Source organism: Ambystoma mexicanum, chromosome 9 (assembly GCF_040938575.1).
Source record: "Ambystoma mexicanum isolate Mex_15411 chromosome 9, UKY_AmexF1_1, whole genome shotgun sequence".
Taxonomy (NCBI): domain Eukaryota; kingdom Metazoa; phylum Chordata; class Amphibia; order Caudata; family Ambystomatidae; genus Ambystoma; species Ambystoma mexicanum.
This window is the reverse complement of record NC_090931.1, coordinates 55,912,964-55,931,101: the sequence shown is the minus strand read 5'-3', so window position 1 is coordinate 55,931,101 and position 18,138 is coordinate 55,912,964. Positions and strand designations below refer to the sequence as shown.

The 18,138-nt window shown below is 46.0% G+C and overlaps 1 protein-coding gene across 3 annotated transcripts in view; it reads right to left on the bottom strand.

Annotated features, from left to right (window-relative positions):
• Positions 1-5,449: 5,449 nt before the first annotated feature.
• ZBTB44 (zinc finger and BTB domain containing 44) overlaps positions 5,450-18,138 on the bottom strand; it is a 564,887-nt gene continuing 552,198 nt past the window's right edge. For 2 of the 3 annotated variants that reach the window (XM_069614132.1, XM_069614133.1), the window contains one exon: positions 5,450-16,842. In XM_069614132.1, coding sequence (XP_069470233.1) covers positions 16,527-16,842 — 316 coding nt within the window. In that variant the 3' untranslated portion in view covers positions 5,450-16,526. The remainder of the gene's footprint in view (positions 16,843-18,138) is intronic. The other variant, XM_069614134.1, reaches the window with a different exon arrangement.

Genomic DNA, 18,138 nt, shown 5'->3' with positions numbered 1-18,138 from the left:
CTTCGTGCGGTCCACGTAGAACTTCAGCGCTCTAGCCACATCCAGCGAGTGCAAAGTCCTCTCAGCCGGCGACAAAGGCGACGGGAAGAACACAGGCAACACCAAGGGTTCGTTGAGATGGAAGTCCGACGGTACCTTGGGCATGAAGGAGGGGTGCGTCCTGAGCACTACCCTTGTGTCGTGAAAAGTCAAGTACGGGGCATTGCAGGAAAGGGCCTGGATCTCTCCCACCCGTCGTGCGCAGGTGATGGCCACAAGAAAGCCGTTTTCCACGACAGAAACTTCAACGGGGCCGAGTGCAGAGGCTCGAACGGAGGTCCCATGAGCTTGGTCAGCACCACGTTGAGCTCCCACGCCGGGGCCGGAGCCTTCACCGGCGGGAACGATCTGAACAGTCCCTTCATGAACTCTTTCACCAGACGATGAGACCACAAGGACGTCCGGCCCGTGGTCCTGGTGTATCGGGAGATCGCAGCAAGATGAATCTTGATGGACGCGTGTGCCAGTCCAGCTTTGGCCAGCGTCAGCAGGTACGGCAGTACCTGGGGAGCCGTAATCCGTAGAGGGTTAATCTTCTGTGCGTGGCACCAGACAGAGAACCTCTTCCATTTGTGTCCGTAGCATTTAAGAGTCGAGGACGCCCTGGCCTTTGCAAGAACCTCTCTGCAGTCGGCCGGTATGTCGTATCCTCCAAACTCTAGCGCTGCAGGAGCCAGGCCTGCAAGTTCAGCGATTTCGGGTCGTGGTGGAGGATGGCACCGCCTTCCCTGGAGAGTAGATCCGCGTCCACCGGCAGCTTGATTGGCGGGGATGTTGACAAGTCCAGAAGGTCCGGGAACCATATCTGCCTCGGCCACGCAGGTGCGACGAGGATCATCCTGCACCGTGACCTCTTGAGCTGGTTGACGAGCCGGATTAGCAGTGGCAAAGGAGGGAACGAGTAGAGGAACAGGCCCTCCCAGGGGAACGAGAAAGCATCGCCCATGCTCCTCGCCTGGGGAAACCTGCTGGCGAACCTCCGGCACTTGGAGTTCGTCGACGTCGCGAACAGGTCGATCTGGGGTGTGCCCCACCGTCGGAAGAGGCGATCCACTAGATCCTGCCGTAGTTCCCACTCGTGGCACGGGCGCAGCTCCCTGCTGAGTGAGTCGGCGATGGTGTTTTTTATCCCTGCCAGATGAAACGGCACCAGAAACATCCTTTGGGCGACGGCCCAATGCCACAGGTCCTGCGCCTCCTTGGACAGTGCTGGGGACCTGGTTCCGCCCTGTTTCCTGATGTAAAACATGGTGGTGGTGTTGTCGGTGAAGATCCTCACCACCTTGCCCTTGAGGGACGGAAGGAAGGACCTGAGGGCCCAGAACACTGCACGGAGCTCCAGGACGTTGATATGGAGGGACTTCTCCGTCGGGAGCCAAAGGCCTCTCGCGTGCTGATTTTCGGTGTGCGCTCCCCACCCTTCCAGGGAGGCATCCGTGGTCACCGTCTCCTGGTGGTCTGGGGTCTGGAAGTCCATGCCCGCCGTCAGATGCGCGCGGGTGCCCCACCACCAGACCGCTCGGCGGAAACTCTCGTCGAGTGTGATCCTCTCCTCGAAGCCACCCGTCGTTTGGATCCAGCGCGCGTCCAGGAACTCCTGCAACGGGCGCATCCGGAGCCTGCACATGGGAATGAGGTAGATGCAAGAAGATATCATTCCGAGGAGGGACTTGATGGACCTCACCTTGGCCGGGTCGGAAGCCAACGTCCGCTGTACCTTGCCCAGGATGGACCTGGTCCTTTCCTCCGACGGGGAGGCCAGAAGGGACACTGTCGAGCTTCGCTCCCAGAAACAGTGCTTTTTGCGCGGGTACCAGGTGGGACTTGGCGTAGTTCACGGAGAATCCCTGGTCCGTGAGAAGTTGGACGGTCCTTGCCGTGTGCTCCACGGCGAGCTCCCTCGTCTTGGCTCGGATGAGCCAGTCGTCCAGGTAGGGGTAGACGTGGATCCCCTCGCGGCGCAGCTGCGCCGCCACCGGTGCAAGGCACTTGGTGAATACCCTGGGTGCCGACCGTAGTCCGAAGGGGAGGGTTTTGAACTGGTAGTGACGCCCTTGGACCACAAACCTGAGGAATTTTCGGTGCCCCTTTAGGATGGGAATATGGAAGTAGGCATCCTCCAAATCCAAAGACGACAGGAAGTCTCCTTCCTCCAGCTGACCCAGGACGTGCTGGAGGGTGACCATCCGGAACTTCTGCGCCTTGATGAATTTGTTCAGACGTCGCAGGTCTAGGATGGGGCGCCATCCTCCTGTCTTCTTCTTCACGAGGAAGTATCTCGAGTAAACTCCGGAGCCCTGAAGCCTCTTTGGGACGAGTTTGATGGCGCCCTTCCTGAGCATCGCCCTTACCTCCAGGAGAAGCTGAGGGACGTGAAGCTCTTTCCTGGCCACAGGGGGGACGCGCGGGCACCTTCTTTGAAACTCGAGCGCGTGGCCCCGGGCTAAGGCGTCCAGCACCCAACGGTCGGTGGAGATGGACTCCCATACGCTGACGAAGCTCGCCAGCCGACCTCCCACCGGAGTGCATCGGTGGGGCCCCGACCCCATGGTCGGTTCAATCCTGTTTCGACGAGGCTTTGCCGCCTTGACCTCCTTGGCTACAACGGCGGGGTCCGCCAGACTTGCCTCGTCCTCTGTAGGCCTCCTGAGACGATGAGCGGGCCGCTTGACGGTAGGTGGAGAAACCGCCGCCGGAACTTTTGGAGGCGCCTAGCTGCTCCGAAAGGGCGTCCGTCGTTGCTGCAGAACCCCAAGGGCCCGCGGCCGTCTCAGTGTCCGCTTTAATGGCCTGAAGGGAATCGTCCACTGTTTTCCCAAACAGGTTGTTCCCATCGAACGGCATGTCCAGGACTCTGGTCTGTACGTCTTGACGGAAGTCCGTAGCCTTGACCCATCCACGCCGCCTAAGGCACACGCCGTTGCCCAACTGGCGAAAACCAGTGTCGCCGATGTCCGTCGCAATAGTGATGGCGTGGTCCGACGCCACCTCACCTTCCTGTAGGATCTCCAGGGCATCCGCCCTCTTGTCGTCCGGTAGGAAGTCCAGCAGGGGAGCCAGTTTGTACCATAGCTCCCTGTCGTAGCGGGCCACGATAGCCAAGGCGTTGGCCGCTTTAATCGTCGTCGCTGCAGACGAGATGACCCTGCGTCCCATAGTGTCCAATTTCTTTCCCTCGCCGTCCGGTGGGGAAGTCGATGTGGAGGCCGCACCCCCCCCGCTTTCTTCCTGGCCGCCGCGGAGACGACGGAGTCCGGGGTAGGCTGCGCCCGGAGGCACAGGGGGGCCGCGTCCGGGACCCGGTACTTCTTCTCGTACCGGTCTCTTCTAGCTGGCGTAGTGGAAGGGTTCTTGAGGAGGGCGAGGCCCTCATCCCAAATGTCGTCCAGTAGAGGCACCGCGAGGACCGTCTTCCTCTTGGCCTCGCGCCGTTGATAAAGGAATCCTTCCTTTTTCTTCTCCTCAGGGCAGAGTTGGAAAAGCTCGGATGCCCTGGCGATCATGGAGTGGAACGAACCAATCTCGTCGGGCGGAGAAGCCCTGGTGGGAGGTGACGACGGTAGATCCTCGTCGTATACCTCGTCGTCCGTACCCGTCGCTGCCGTGTCAGTCCCCGTATCATCCCCTGGGGTGGACGGGAAGGAGGGCTGGACGGTGCGCGACGGCTGAAAAGGAGGTGGAGGGTGAATCCTTTTCTTGGGCGGGGGAACGCCAGAAGGTCCCGGTTCAGGATCCCCCGACGGGAGAGGTTCCTCCGTCGGCAACGGTAGTCTCGTCCTTATCTCGGAGCATAAGGACTGTATAGCCAACAAAATGGCCGCCGAGTTGTCTTGCGGCGCTGGCAGAGGGGAATCCGACGGGCGATCAGGGGCCCCGTCGGCACCCTCGACGATGTCGTCACCTGCGTCGGGATCCATCCCGACGGGCCGGTCTTCTTCCACGCCAAGGCCGTGGCTTAAGACCTCGATCAGCTCTTCCTCCGAGGTTGAAGCCGAATCTACGACGACGCCCTGCCCCCCCCTTCTTCCCCGCCGGGGATTTCACGGGGGTCCTATCGATGGGCACAAAAGAGGACTCCCTCCGAGGTGGCAGGGAGACTGAGCCCCGAGGTCGCCACCACTGGTGTAGCCTCCACAGGCTGAGCCAGGGTCGCCGCGACAGTATCGATAGAGGGCTTGGCCGGATGGATTAAGGCCTTCACCACCTTAGGTGCGCTCACCGCCTTATCCTTGAGGGGGGGTCATTGCCTCGCTCCCCCTCCGATGGGGCCTTCGAGCTCGACCGGGGCCTCTCCAGGAGCTTTGCCGGGTGCTCGCCCTTCCTCTTACCCAACCCAGAGCGTTGGCTCGTGGTTGATGGTGCCGGGGAGGGTGCGCCCTGCCTGGCGCCCGTAGAGCCCGACCGTTCGGCGCTCCCGGTGCCAGCAGACTTGCGGTGCTTGGCCTTGTGTTGGACCCCCGTCCCCAGGGCGTCCTCAAAGGTCTTAGAAGACCGCTCGGATTTCTTCCTCTTCTTCTCGCCTGACGGGCTCTTCCCTTCCAGCCAGTTGGCGAGACGTTGATGGCGGTCCTTCATGGTCCGCTCCGACATATTGCCGCAAAACGCACAGTCCTTCTCCACGTACGTCTTGTCCTCATGTAAGCAGTAGAGACAAAAGGAGTGCTCGTCCTCCTTAAAGACGTTCTGCAGCTGGCATCCAGGGCAGACCCTGAACAGCTGTCCGGGCGTCGAGCTTCCCTTCTCCTGGGCCATGTCCGGGCCTGAGAAGCTTCTGGGGTCCTCCAAAGCGTAGCTCGACGAAATCTTCACCCTTGAGGGGCGCAGACGAATCCGACACGGGTCCCCGTTGATCGGATGGAGAGTCGGTGGAGCTTGGGGCTCTTTTGACCGAAAAAACGAAGTTTTTGAGCAAAAAACGTGAAAAAATAGCACTAACGCTCGAGAGCAATAGCATGAGGATCCCAACACATGAACGTGCAGTAAAAATCTGAAGATGGCTGCCAGAGGCGGTGCTTAGGTAGAGGGCAGTCATTGGCTGTGGTCAGTAGGACGCAGAGACCAGTGATTCGTTACTACTACGAAAGACAGATCAGAAACGAAACTGATACTGGTTTTTTCTTTACAGAGGATTCCCAGCCTGACGACGGGGAATATTCATGAGCATGTGAATCCATGCCAGACCCCATCCTGGAGAACGCAGCGTTCCAGAAGCCGGCTGCAGCTTGAACGGGTGTCAGGGAAATTGCGACATCTGTAATAGCTTTAGTAAATGCGGTCACCAAAAGAAAGAGCATTTCTTAAACTGTAGTCTCATCCGGTTACAACCTTGTACAGACATCCACAAACCAGCTTTATTTTCTTGTAAGTAACCAATGAAAGTAACACGCAAAATAAAAGGTTCACACCAAAAAACATTTATAATAATATATTTTAATGTAAAATTGTAGCTTCCATTTCTATTCAAAGACACTCAAAACTAACTTGCTTCCTTTACTTCGGACCTCTAACCGAACCGTTGAGATTTTTTTGCACATTTTACTTTTTTTTTTAAAGATTAGAACAACCAAGCTAGCAAAAATGTACCCAATACATACTCTTATACCAAATAAGATAGTATTTCAGTACACTGCAGCTATACAGAATATATACAGGACACATAAAACCACATCAGCGTACACTACAGGCTCAGAACAAAGTTTTGAAAAAACATGATATTCACATTGATTACAAGAAAATGATTGTAACGTCAAAACGGCACTTAGTTTCCAAAAATGGTCACAAAAATATATCGAGCCACCAAGAACAATGGGCAACTGTAAAATACTATTAGCCAGACAATCGTATATAAAATGTTAAGTGTATTTAAACATTGTACACATTGAAAAAGAAAATGCATCAACAGCAGTACGTTAATAAACATACCAGGATATCAACCTCTGGGCCAGGGCTGCATAGCACAGCTAATTGATTGCATTGAGGGCTGGTACATACTGGTAATTTGACATATAAAAGGCATGGGAGAGAGACGTACATACACGCAACACATGCATAGGCGCGCGCACACACACACACACACACACACACACACACACACACGCCCCTTTCCCACGGATGGGGTATGAACAAAGATGCCCACTCCATTTCACATTTGCTGCTGCTTTATCGCCATTTCATTTTAAACTGGTTCTTTTAAAACAAGAACTCACTTTTATTAGCTTTAGAAAATTCTCTTAGCAATTTAAGAGAATAAAAATATTCGCAGCAATGTATCCATTTAAGATATTTCCTGATGCCGCCATGACTAGATATTTTGTGATATCCTAAATATCAGCCTATGAGCCTTAAACAGCGGCAACATTCAAAATGAAGTTTGCAAACTAAAGAAAAAATGGATTTCTCGGAGTACCTGCTAACTCCACCCCCTCGTCCATTTTTTATTAAAAAGTGCTTTTTAGCAGGTATTTATCCATTTTTGAAAATGTTCGCAAAACCAGCATCACATCAAAACTTCCTAAAAATAAAAAATAAAAACTATAAAAATAAAATTAAAATAAAACTTACTGGGTTGAACAATTAGTTCCGATACTGTATACATTAACACATTGGAAATTAAGTTCAGTCTTGTAAATCTTAAGCCTTGATTGACAAACTTGGAGACGCCTATTTTTAACAAATAAAATAAGATGTAACATTTTCAAAAGGCACAACCGTTGTCTGGAAGCTTTTTAAGCTACAATGAATCCGTTTTGAAAATTCACATCAAAGTGTCATTGTTTGGACCGGTGATCAACCATTCTGAGAAAGGGGTTCTATTTTGTTCATCCAAGCAAGGGTCAACTGGCAAAAACTACAATTTTTGCATGATTCATAGGTCATCCACGTACCTCAACTGAACTACGCATGGCAAAAGAGTACTGCGTCCATCAGACAGTCAAACTGCTAAAACAAACAGATAATTTACATACCGGTGTAATGACTGATCAGGTTTGGTTTGTTATCTCAATAGCATCCGGGTTTAGTCTACCTAGGGACATCAATTTTTAGCAGTACAATAAGCAGAGACGTTATCAGACATATTGCTTTAGTGATGCCCAAGATATGGGCAAAATTACTGATGTGAATAGAAGGTGGACAGTTGAGATGCAACAAAAGCACCAGACTAGCACAAACTCTGCACTATCAGATAAGTGACATTCCTACTTGAAAGACCACCCCCGTATTCTTAGGACAGACACCCCAAAAAGGCATTTTATATTGTAGACAGACAAATATTTAAAACATTTAACTAACAAAGGGCCACAATGAATTACATTTATTTGGCTACTGGCTGAACAATCAACAGTCAATAATGTAATAGTAAATTAAATAGCTCTACAGTAAGGCACAATATCCGGGAATATCTGCCCAGGGAGGAGACCTTAATTCTAGCACATAAAACATTCTAGCTTATTAACAGAGATCCTCAGAAATTACACCCTGCATGATTGGGAAAACGCTGCAGTCCAGCTTCAATCAACAAATGGATTTGCCTTGGTATTGCTTGCGATCCCCTGCGGGGTGCTCAGTCCGACAACCCCACCGTGAATAGGGTTTTTGACGAGTGTTATGACCACAGACAAAGATTGGGGCCAGGCAAAGGTCAGCAAAAAGGAAACAAAAAAGGGGAGGAGACAGAAGGGAATAAATTGGCGAGGCAGCAAGTTGAGTCCATCGGAGAAACTAAGCAATTAGTCCAAAAATGGAAAGCTCATCAAAAAGGGACACATTGGCAAGTTTATCAATGTCCAATTCGACATTGTGATATACAACTCAGCGATATGGACATAGGCAATGGCATGTCCATGTTGCTAGCATCCAAACGACGCCTGGTTAAGGAATGTGCTATCCTTGGTATTCAACCAGGTAAAACGACATTTACTATGCGTCAAGTGGGCTGGAAATACATATGCCTGGTCTCCTACTTTAAGACACTGGTGGGTGTCGGGTTGATCTCGATTTTGAAATTGTGATTGCAAAATTAATTCTCACAATACTATTTGTCAGAATCTTTATTTCACATTAATAAGGGGATAAACTCAAGATGACAAAAATGAAATACTCAATTTAAGGTAGGGCATGATCTAGCTAATTAATACTGAGAAAAATAGTGTGGCACATACATGGGGTACTATGCTAGAGTACCCCTTTAAAAGTATTTTTAGAGGTATTTAAAATTAGAAGTTAAAATTGTAAACACAGAGGATCCCATGGGAGTGAACATGCATACAAGGATTTACAAAGGTTTTCACCAACCTTAGGTTTTAACAATACAAAAACATGAGAATTTACATTTTTTAAATATCTAGGTAGTGTGATTAATGGTTTACATGATTATGTATTTAGAGAGTTTAAGTGGAGAGTAGTAATCTATGGACATGACCTTCCAATTAAGACAAAGACACTTGGGTGAAAAACTGCCAAGCCATTAACTAAGATGCAACATGCTATATTTGCCAGGCCAGATTTCATGGTAAGTGCTTTCCAAATGACTTTGTTGGAGAAAAGAAAATGGAGAATATATTCCAAATGGAACAGGAATATTGTGTACACGGCAAAACTGTAGGCACATCTTTCGATTTCTGCAAGAAATACATCAAGGGTGTATCTATATCCATCATTTAAATTTATGTTTCATATAGAGCTATGCACCAGTATTCCATCCAGTCCAACTTTTAGAACCTAACATTAAACACTTTTCTATACAGGCCACAGTGACGAGAAACAAGCCATTGTCTCCCTTATACATTAAGGAAGGTATTTTACATGGAGCCAGCAGGACCTTGTGGCCAATTCAGAGCTCCAACAGGTCAACGATAGGATCACAGTAAGCGTGCGAGTTTGGTCTAGTTCAGGGGCATAGATAAAATATTCCAGATCATCTTCAGGTGGTGTTCCTCATCACACCCATGTGTGAAATTGTCATAAGTGATACCTGCATTCCAAGTGGTCAGAAGAATGTGCATTGAGAAAATGATGGCAGTCTGTCTATGTACTGCACTTGAAATGCTCATATTCTTAAGAGAGCTGTGAAGCAATATGGCAGACAGGAGAGGAACCATTTTGCCCATTCCTATGTCACTACACCTCCATCAAAGTACTTCACTTCTCAACTAGAAATGTGCTACTCCTACAACGAAACAACATTTCCCACCTGAAATAATGGAATGTAAGTATTTTAGAATGGTCAAGACAGGCAATGAACCACTGAATGCAGTGAAAGGATTAAGTGAACATATAAGTTTATTGTTCCATATTAAAAAGTATGTTTAGTGTTAGCCGATCCTATGCTTTGGGCGATTAGTGAGTAAGGAAACGTGACAATTGGCAGCCAAGAAGAAAATGAGGTCTGGCTCCTTGTATCTGTATTCTACAAAGATTGAATTCAAAAGCTGCACTGGTTTACGGTGTGATCATACCCTACCCATATATGACATCTCAACCTTGTTTACGCTTGAATCTAAAGTCCTCCACTTGTGCATATTCCTGCCAGGATCTAGCTGGTCTTGTGGCTTTCTTTCACCTATTTAACAGTGTCATGGTTACGATGTAAACACTTCCAAAATCCATGGCAAGTGATGGTAAATGATATTCTCATTCATGTTCAGCTTGGGGAAAAAATGCCTCATTGTATCAAATTAAGGCATTTGTATTGGTTTATTTGAAGACTTGTATACCAAGGTTTCTGCCTCGCACAAGCATACTGGATATTTATCATTTTGGTCAATAGAAGTGGTACCTCACAAGGGGGTGTCAACTTGACCCTGGCACTTGAATGGTGGAAGCAGATTTCATAACGCAAGACCACCCTCCCTAGAAATGATCGTTGAGGAAAAAGCCTCCATAACTAGAATCAACACAGCCACTTTAGGCCAAAGGGAAAAAGGAAAAGAAGAGGCAGATACCAAAACAATTGTGTAACTCAATTTTTCCTAGACATTAAGTGTGTACTAGTGTCTTAAGGGGCATTTTTCAAATTTAATATACTGTACAGGTAGGAGTAGAAATTATTCTACCTTAAGGAACATTTACCTTAGGTTGAGATGTGTGTTGCCTGCATACTCCAACCTCACAACAAACCTGCCAGCAGATGTTTTTGCTTCGTTGAGTGATGGGCATAGAAAGGTTTTCACCATCTTAGTCAACTTGCAAAACCAAACATAAGTTTTGATACCTTTTATTGGACTAACTGCAGAAAATCTGCTTGGATGGTAAAATTAATTAGCTTTTGAAGTCCATAAGTAAGTATGCACTACAGGAACTGTTGGTGATGGCACAAAGCTTGAATACAAGACCCCAAACAACCTGTTGAAGATGTTCATCAAAAAACGCAGTGGTTTTAACATAAATCTAGGTTTTATGTCACATGTTGGCAGACCTTAATACCAAGGACAATCAAGAGAAATACATCAACAGCGCCATAACACAAATGGGGTATGCGAGCTGTTTGCCAACTGTATTGGGACATCAACTTTAAAACCCATAACGGGTGATGACAAAAATATCAACAATTCTAAAACAACTAGGATATGGAGGTGCCCAAGAGTGCAACCAACCATCAGGGGGGTACCAATAACCATCAGGGGGCTATCAATTCTTACAAGTCCCTTAATGCAAGATCACAAGACCTGCATGAAATGTCAATACCCGGGTGAGTTGGCATTGAAAATCCTGGGTGCCCAAGACACCATTATTGGGAAACATGATTGGGTCCAAGTGAGACAGATAATCTCATAGCAGATAGGAAGATGGACATTTGATTGGACATACAAAAGGATGCCTTAAGAAATGGAATTGGAAGTAGATATCAAAGGCTCCACATGCAAAGAGAAGCCAGAATAACAGCACAGTCCTTTAAAATGGACTAATTCGAAATATTCCATTTAATCATTTGGAATCAGGAACAGTGTTCTGCTCTTTCAAACTTACTGAACACCAAAATAAGGTTAACTGCCCTTAAGTTTGCGAGCACAACTGGACCCATACAGCAGAGTTCTGGGAAACGTTTGCGAAATACATGGTATATTTATCAAATGCCATCTTCAACACGGCTCTGAATTCCTTTCAATGGGCACTATCATTTGCCTTTGACCAAGCATGATCCTGGTCTCAGATGTATTGCTCGCCATGCTCTCTACAGTGCTTTGTTTTGAGTAATTCAATAACATTACAATAAAGGGTTATTTCTATGTGAACTTGATGCCCATTGTGAACACCTGGTCCTCCTTTGACGCTGCGGAAATCATCCAATCAAGAGCTCTATGAAAATTCACACATTAGCAGTTAGCACAATAGAAGGTCTCAAAACTTGTTTTTTGTGATTAATGGGTAAAAGGAAATGTTGTAGTGCTTCCGGTACTGTAAGCATACAAACATATGGAAGGAAATGATGGAACCAAATCAAAAAGCAAGGAGTACAGAAAATGGACCTCTGCTTTCAAAGAGACGAAATGAAACATTTAATATTGCTCTCTGCCCCATTAGTACCCCCACAGAAATCACACCTTTCCTTTAAGGGGATTCACATGTCAAATGTAGATCATGAGACAAAGCAGCAAGACATTTTCTTTACAAAGCCCCTCCTCCAAGCGCACTAAAAGGGAGATGCGTGCCATTAAACACTCATACCCACTGCTTTGCTCATGTCAGTGAAATTCACAAGAGGGTGTAAAGGTATCGAGGTGGTCTTTCAAAAGTATTTTGGAACTAACCATGGCCTGATGTGAAAAAAGGAGATTGCGAGAAGAACAATCGAGGGGATGCTCATTTGACTCCAAATCTCCTTACCTACACACTCCCTTTCATGGCTTCCAAGCAATAAAGGTACATTTATATATATAAAATAATTGAATCCCGATTAAACTCATTTAAGCAAGTAAAAACCTTTTTATTTCAACAGGGAAAACTCACTAATTTATAGTCCTATGAGTGATGTAGTGCTGTAAGGATCAGTGGAAGGAAGATGGAGGTAGTGATTTGGGCAGCTCTGATTATTTATTGCTCAGTTGCAGGCATCATCCCAATGGAGCAGCAACAGAATTGCTTTTTTCCAGGAAAATATCAAATATCGCTGAATTTAGAAGGTGGTGTCTTGTAGAAATACTTAATTGTTTTGCAGAATCACGTACAATTGAAACAACCTCCACCCCATCCACAGGTCAATGACCCGGGAAGCACATTAATTGCAATGTGTGCTGAAAGGTCTCCTGCAGTTTACACTTGCATGAACCATTTTGGTCTTTGAAAAGTGGTCATGGATTTAAGTGGACACATCTCACATTCAATGTATTGCATATGGCCCCTCTATCCCAATTTAGACAGCAGGATTATTCCAGAAGCAAAGATGTTAACATTTACCATAAGGTTTCTAGCTCTTCTAGGCTATTAAAAGTTACGTCTGAGCATGCATTCTCCTTATTTAGAACATATATAGGTACCATGTCTGCCAGATTGTGCCTTGTTTTAAAGCTTAGACGTTCACCCAGTGAGAGGCATTAGGGTGCTAAAGAGAAGACTGCGTTTTTCTTTTTTTTTTAACTATAGTATTTGCTACTGAAGCCTTTACTAGAGCACTAGGACTACAGGACTTCATGTAGGACCTGTAGCTAGAGGCCTCCAGATTCAGCATCAGCATTTTCTAAAGAGCCGATGCACCCATATTAAGTTCTCTGGTGTTAATGAGAAGGCCCGAAATGAATCTTAAAATCAGGGATTCTAAAGCACTAAGACTCTTCTTGAAGGAGGACCTCACTGGCATTTTAGGATGCAAAGCAGGTTGTTTTAAGTACCGGGGCCAAAAGATACAAAGACAACCTACCACACACATGTGCTATTCAGAACACTGGAAGCGAGGCGTTGGAAGACCAAACACTCTCTTCCAATCTTACCTATTGACTGGCTAGTGAATACCAGTTTGATAGGTTTTGCTGCCAGGCCACAATATTTAAACAAATCCAGGATAAAACATTTAGTAAATTAGTAACAGAGGATAGTTCATCTCTATTCAAACTGAAGGAAAGGTGCACTGAATAATATTTACCATGTTCATATCTATTCCGAACACTTCACTAATATTGCACATTAGTGAAGTATTGTGTATTTGCTTTTATAGCGGATATCCTCATCATTAATGTTGATGATAAAAAATATATAATTTAAGAAGGGGTGTGGCCATGCACCTAACTAGCTAATAAAGTGTAATCCTAAACCTAATCTCGCTTTTGTCTTCACATTTGGACTGGTCTAGTCTAATTGCTTCACCAAATGTTCCTGCTGGATGGTGACAAACTGGTCTGATGAGAGTCCAATGCAGAGAGAAGTGATAACATTTCGATTACGGACAAGGATTTCGTCAAACAAGGTTCCATTAACTAATGGTGCCAAACCTCTTCTGGTGACCCAGGTCTACACAACCCATTTAGGTGCGTGCTAGAGTCAAGGACTTTCTGGAGTGGATTTTTCTATCGCACAAAACTTGGGACATCTCAATGGACCTGGATCTGGAACAAAAAGGTCAAGTTCTTCAGGTCTACATGCCTTTAGTATGCAATTGACTTGCACATAAAGATTGACTGCGTTTGCCGAGGAAGCAGCTTCAATGCAGATCACTTTCTTCGTGCATATAATGCTCCTATGGTGCAGTCCAACTGAGTTACCCGATGGTGATCTAACCTTTATTAAGGCCCTGGACCAGTACTCAGGAGGTTGGGTAACTGCAACCAAATACAGAGAAGCATGCAGTCCCAAAAGAGGTACTGGAAGATTGGATCACATTTCAGAATCAAAATGCGCAGAGTGCCACACTATTTAGGGTGCATTGTAATACCCATTTATTCCAGTTCATTTTTCCCTCGAGCGTTTGTATTTTCTAGATCTTAAAAGAGGGGACTTATTTTGCAAGAAAATAACTAAATGAATGGGACACAGTTTTTTTAAAAATAATTGTAGCAGTGAAGTCTTAAAATTATTACGTGCACCTACTTCTCTTGCACAGTTGTCATGAATTGTGAGCAACCATTTTTCTTTCCAGCGCCTGGGCTCCCCATTAAGAGTCTGAGCGCTCAGCTCAAACAGTAAAAGTAGTGGCTGTTCTCAGCACTGCAAGAGAATGTGTGCCAATCAACCAGCAGTTGCAGGGTAGGAAAGGCCCCACAAGGAGACGGCTGAACATTGCACCCATGGTCCTCAATAAAGACAAACATTCTGCAGGGCTATTGCTTCATACCATTGCTTTGTTTGGCGACTGCTTGCAGCTCAGTTCAGATGTTTAGGAGCTAGCATATAAAGGCATTTTAGGCAACAGCAAAAAAAGTAATCGTCTAAAAAAGTACAAATAAAACAAAAAGTGAAGCATGTAAACAAGAATGTATGTTTTCTGAAAGAACCCTAAATATCGGAATCCAATGTCCCACATATAGGCATTAAAGCTCAGACAAACATCTCACAGGTGGTAAAAGGCAATGAGTTTCTGAAAAGATGCGTCAGTAGTGGGCACACAATGGTTCACTGCGATAGTGAGGCTGACTCATCCGAGACCGTCCCTTCCTGAAGTCTACATGCATGGAATGCACATAGTTTCATTTTATTAGGGGGGGAACCATCAATATGTGAAGTTTGGTGGACTAATCACGAGGACCATTCCCAACGGATCGAGGGTCTCAACAATAAAATACAGGGAAGCTTCTGTTCACAAGGCACACGCGGCTTCAATCCTTTGAACTTTGCTTTTTAATGGGATTCAGGACCTTCATTATGGGGCTTCTATTCTGAGGCCAAGCTTTTTTTTTTTTAAACTGGAAAAATAACCGTTATACAAGCACAACACACAAACTCACCAGTTAGAGATCAACTCGAATTGTACAAAGAATCATGTCCTATTCCAGTTGGGGTAATATTTCCCAGGCCTAGTCACGGCTACTGCAAAAGAAAGGCTGAATGAAGGGGTAGAGCGCAACACGTGTACACTTGAAGGCGAGTCATTTTAACACTTATTAATGTGTACAACCAGAGTTGGAGATTTAAAATGTAGTACAAATGTGAAGAAAAAAACGAGAAGTATACTTAGTTTTCCAAATATTTGTGTTCACCATTTCTGAACTGTATCGTGATCAATATCTGTACGCAGGAAATCTTACCCATCGTGGACCTTTTGATAGCACGCACTGCAAACGCAACAGTATGCAATTCCAAACTTGATCCAGGTTCTGCGGTTTCAATACTATCAGTTCCTAGATGCACTCTAGCTGTGCTTTCAGTCTGCTACATGGTGGAAATCAACCAGGAGCTACTTAAAACATTGAAACGGTGCTGCACTAATACTGTAAAAAGAAGCGACTTATGAAAAAAAAGAAAGAAAAGTGTAAAACAGACTAAAGCAACGACAGTCTCCCACATCAACAGGTCCAAGGAGAGCCTTGTTAACGTGGCTAGCAAGAGAGATATGAAACTCACACCGATACGCAGCAGCCTGAGAGCCAGAGCTCTTAATTTACAATAGCCCAAGGGCTGAAATCAGTGCATAGGCAGCATAACAGCTCTGACGTTCTGCTACTTGCTGTACAAAAGGTGATCCTAAAACGCCACGACTCAGGGACGACTTGCATGTATACAAATACAAACCCAGCTACGTCCAACTTGCTGCAAGAGGATACATAGCCGCTTGGATTTCCAGGGTAATTTCAGATTTTAAGTAAAAATAGTGCATTTAAGATCAATGCAACATGCAGTCGAATGCGTGCGGGACTCTTCCCTCTCTTTTAGGGGGTGTATTGTAGACATTTGAGAAAACGGATCATCCTCAGACGGTGGTATTTAATCAAGAGCCTTTCCTTTTCAAATAATTACAAATAAACATGACAAAAATAGACCTGTGACTCCAACTCCATTACCAGAGGTCGTTCAAGGATCAGCCCCTAATTATGTGCACTCGGTGTCAAAAAAGGTATAAATGCACACCGCTCGATTTCAAATAATATAACTTTGAAATATCTGAGCAGTCCCGATTAACACAAAACCTTCAAATGTACTAGAACAAGGTGAGGAGCACTGAAGAGAAACCGCAGCAGCAGCAGCAGATTTTGGTGTCGAAGACAGCAAGGACTTGTAGTTGGAGTATCGCGGCACAGCGACCCGGGTCACAGCTTTCAGGATTAGGTTTCAGGCGATCCTTGTGCATTTAGAGTAGAGTTACAGGGCTTGCCTCCCATAAGGCGCGAACCTCTACATGTGAAACATGGTACACTGTGCAGTTATGTCTGAAGAAGAGCTTTCAAAAAGTTCACTAAACACAAACAACAACGCACAAGGGTACTTCGGGCAGGGATGCCTTTCCATCCCTATTGTCCTCGTTTAAGAGAATAAAATTAAAAAATGTACAGGACCAAACACAGGCACTTCCAAAAACTAAAAATAAATGTACATTTTCAATAAGTCCCAAGCAAGCAAACCATGAACTATTCTACCGCAATAGAAGATAGCTCGGTTTTGGCTGGTTCTTCACTGGTGGCATTGGCACTCGTTTTCTGCTCGTCAGGTGTTTCCACCTCTTCCTCCTCTTCCTCCTCGTCCTCTTCCTCGTCCTCTTCCTTTTCTACCAGCCCGCCCAGAGAGCCGATGGGGAAAGTGCTTTCACAGTTCTGAGTGGACGAGACCTGGGAAATGACCGGCATTTGGACAGAGGAGTTGTTCTCAAAGCTGTGCTCTGCCAGCTCATACTGCCCAAGGGCCTCTTCTTGATCCTGGCTTAGGTAGTCTGGCACTAGGAAATCACTGGAGGGGAAGAAAGGGGAACCAATTAGTAGAAAACAGTGCATCATGGAAACAGATCAGCAAGCAGATACCAAAAGGTCACAAACCCGACCTAAGAAACAATGAGTCAATTCAAACTTGGGAGGAAAAACAAGTTTACAGTAATTTTTTAAAAGAAACCTCAAGACCAAGAAGCATTACTCCCCTGTGCAAGGCAGTTTCACAAGTTATGAAAATGTTACTCACTGTAGTGAGGAATGTGCTCTTAGACTATAGTCCCATTTCCTTAATACATTCGGGAAATATTTTTAAACGGGACTGGACTGGAGCATTTTGCACTACCAAACAATCTTGAATTCCGTGGCTGGGGCTACTTGCGCTGTGGTAGCTGTGCTTGGTTTACCGGGGTGATGGTACGGAGGGTTATGTATTTAGGAGTGCATTAGTCACTATAGTGAATAACCTTTTCACACCTACATCCTTTCCACCATACATGTGGAACATTAGTAAGCAATACCGACTAGGAAAAGGGTGAACTCCCGAAACGCGAAGGTTTGCAAGAGTAATGTTGCTGAACCCGAGCATCGGCTCTGGGGCTTGAATCAAGAGCAATGTCTACAGAATGCCAAATGGAAAGCCCAAATGGCTGCCCTGCAGAAGACCAGTAAAAGGAACATGCCTCTGTATGACGCAACCTGCTTTAGCTGTGTGAGCATGGATGCCTTTTGGGTCACACAGACCATGAAGGTAATATCACTCTATATGAAAGATACAATCCATCTGGCAAAATATGTTTTCCTTCCAGCTTGTAAAGCAAGAACCCCTCCAAATGGGGACAACGGCCTGAGGACCAAATGTCATCTGTAGAGTTCAAGTAGAATCTCAGTGCACTGCAGACATCAAGGTTATGCAGTGCTCTCAGTGCTTCTGATGTCATAATGAAAAATGGCAAAGCAATTTCCTGATTGATGTGAAAATCGGAAAAGACTTTGTGAAGGAAGGAACAATTTACTTACCCGTAACTGTTGTTCTCCAAAATGGCTCTGGCATGGATTCACATGCTCATGAATATTCACTGTCGTCAGGCTGGTAATCCTCGATAAAAGAAAAAACAGTTTTGTTTATAAACTGTCTTTCTTCTATAAACCAATCCCTGAGCTCTGGGTCATACTGCCCTTAGCCAATGACTGCCCTCTCCCTAAGCCCCTCCTCTGGCCGCCATCTTCAGATTTGGTAGCAAATAAAGTGGCAGTAGGACCAAGAGGGGCAGGCGGGAGGGTTTGCATGTGAATCCATGCCAGACCCATGCTGGAGAAC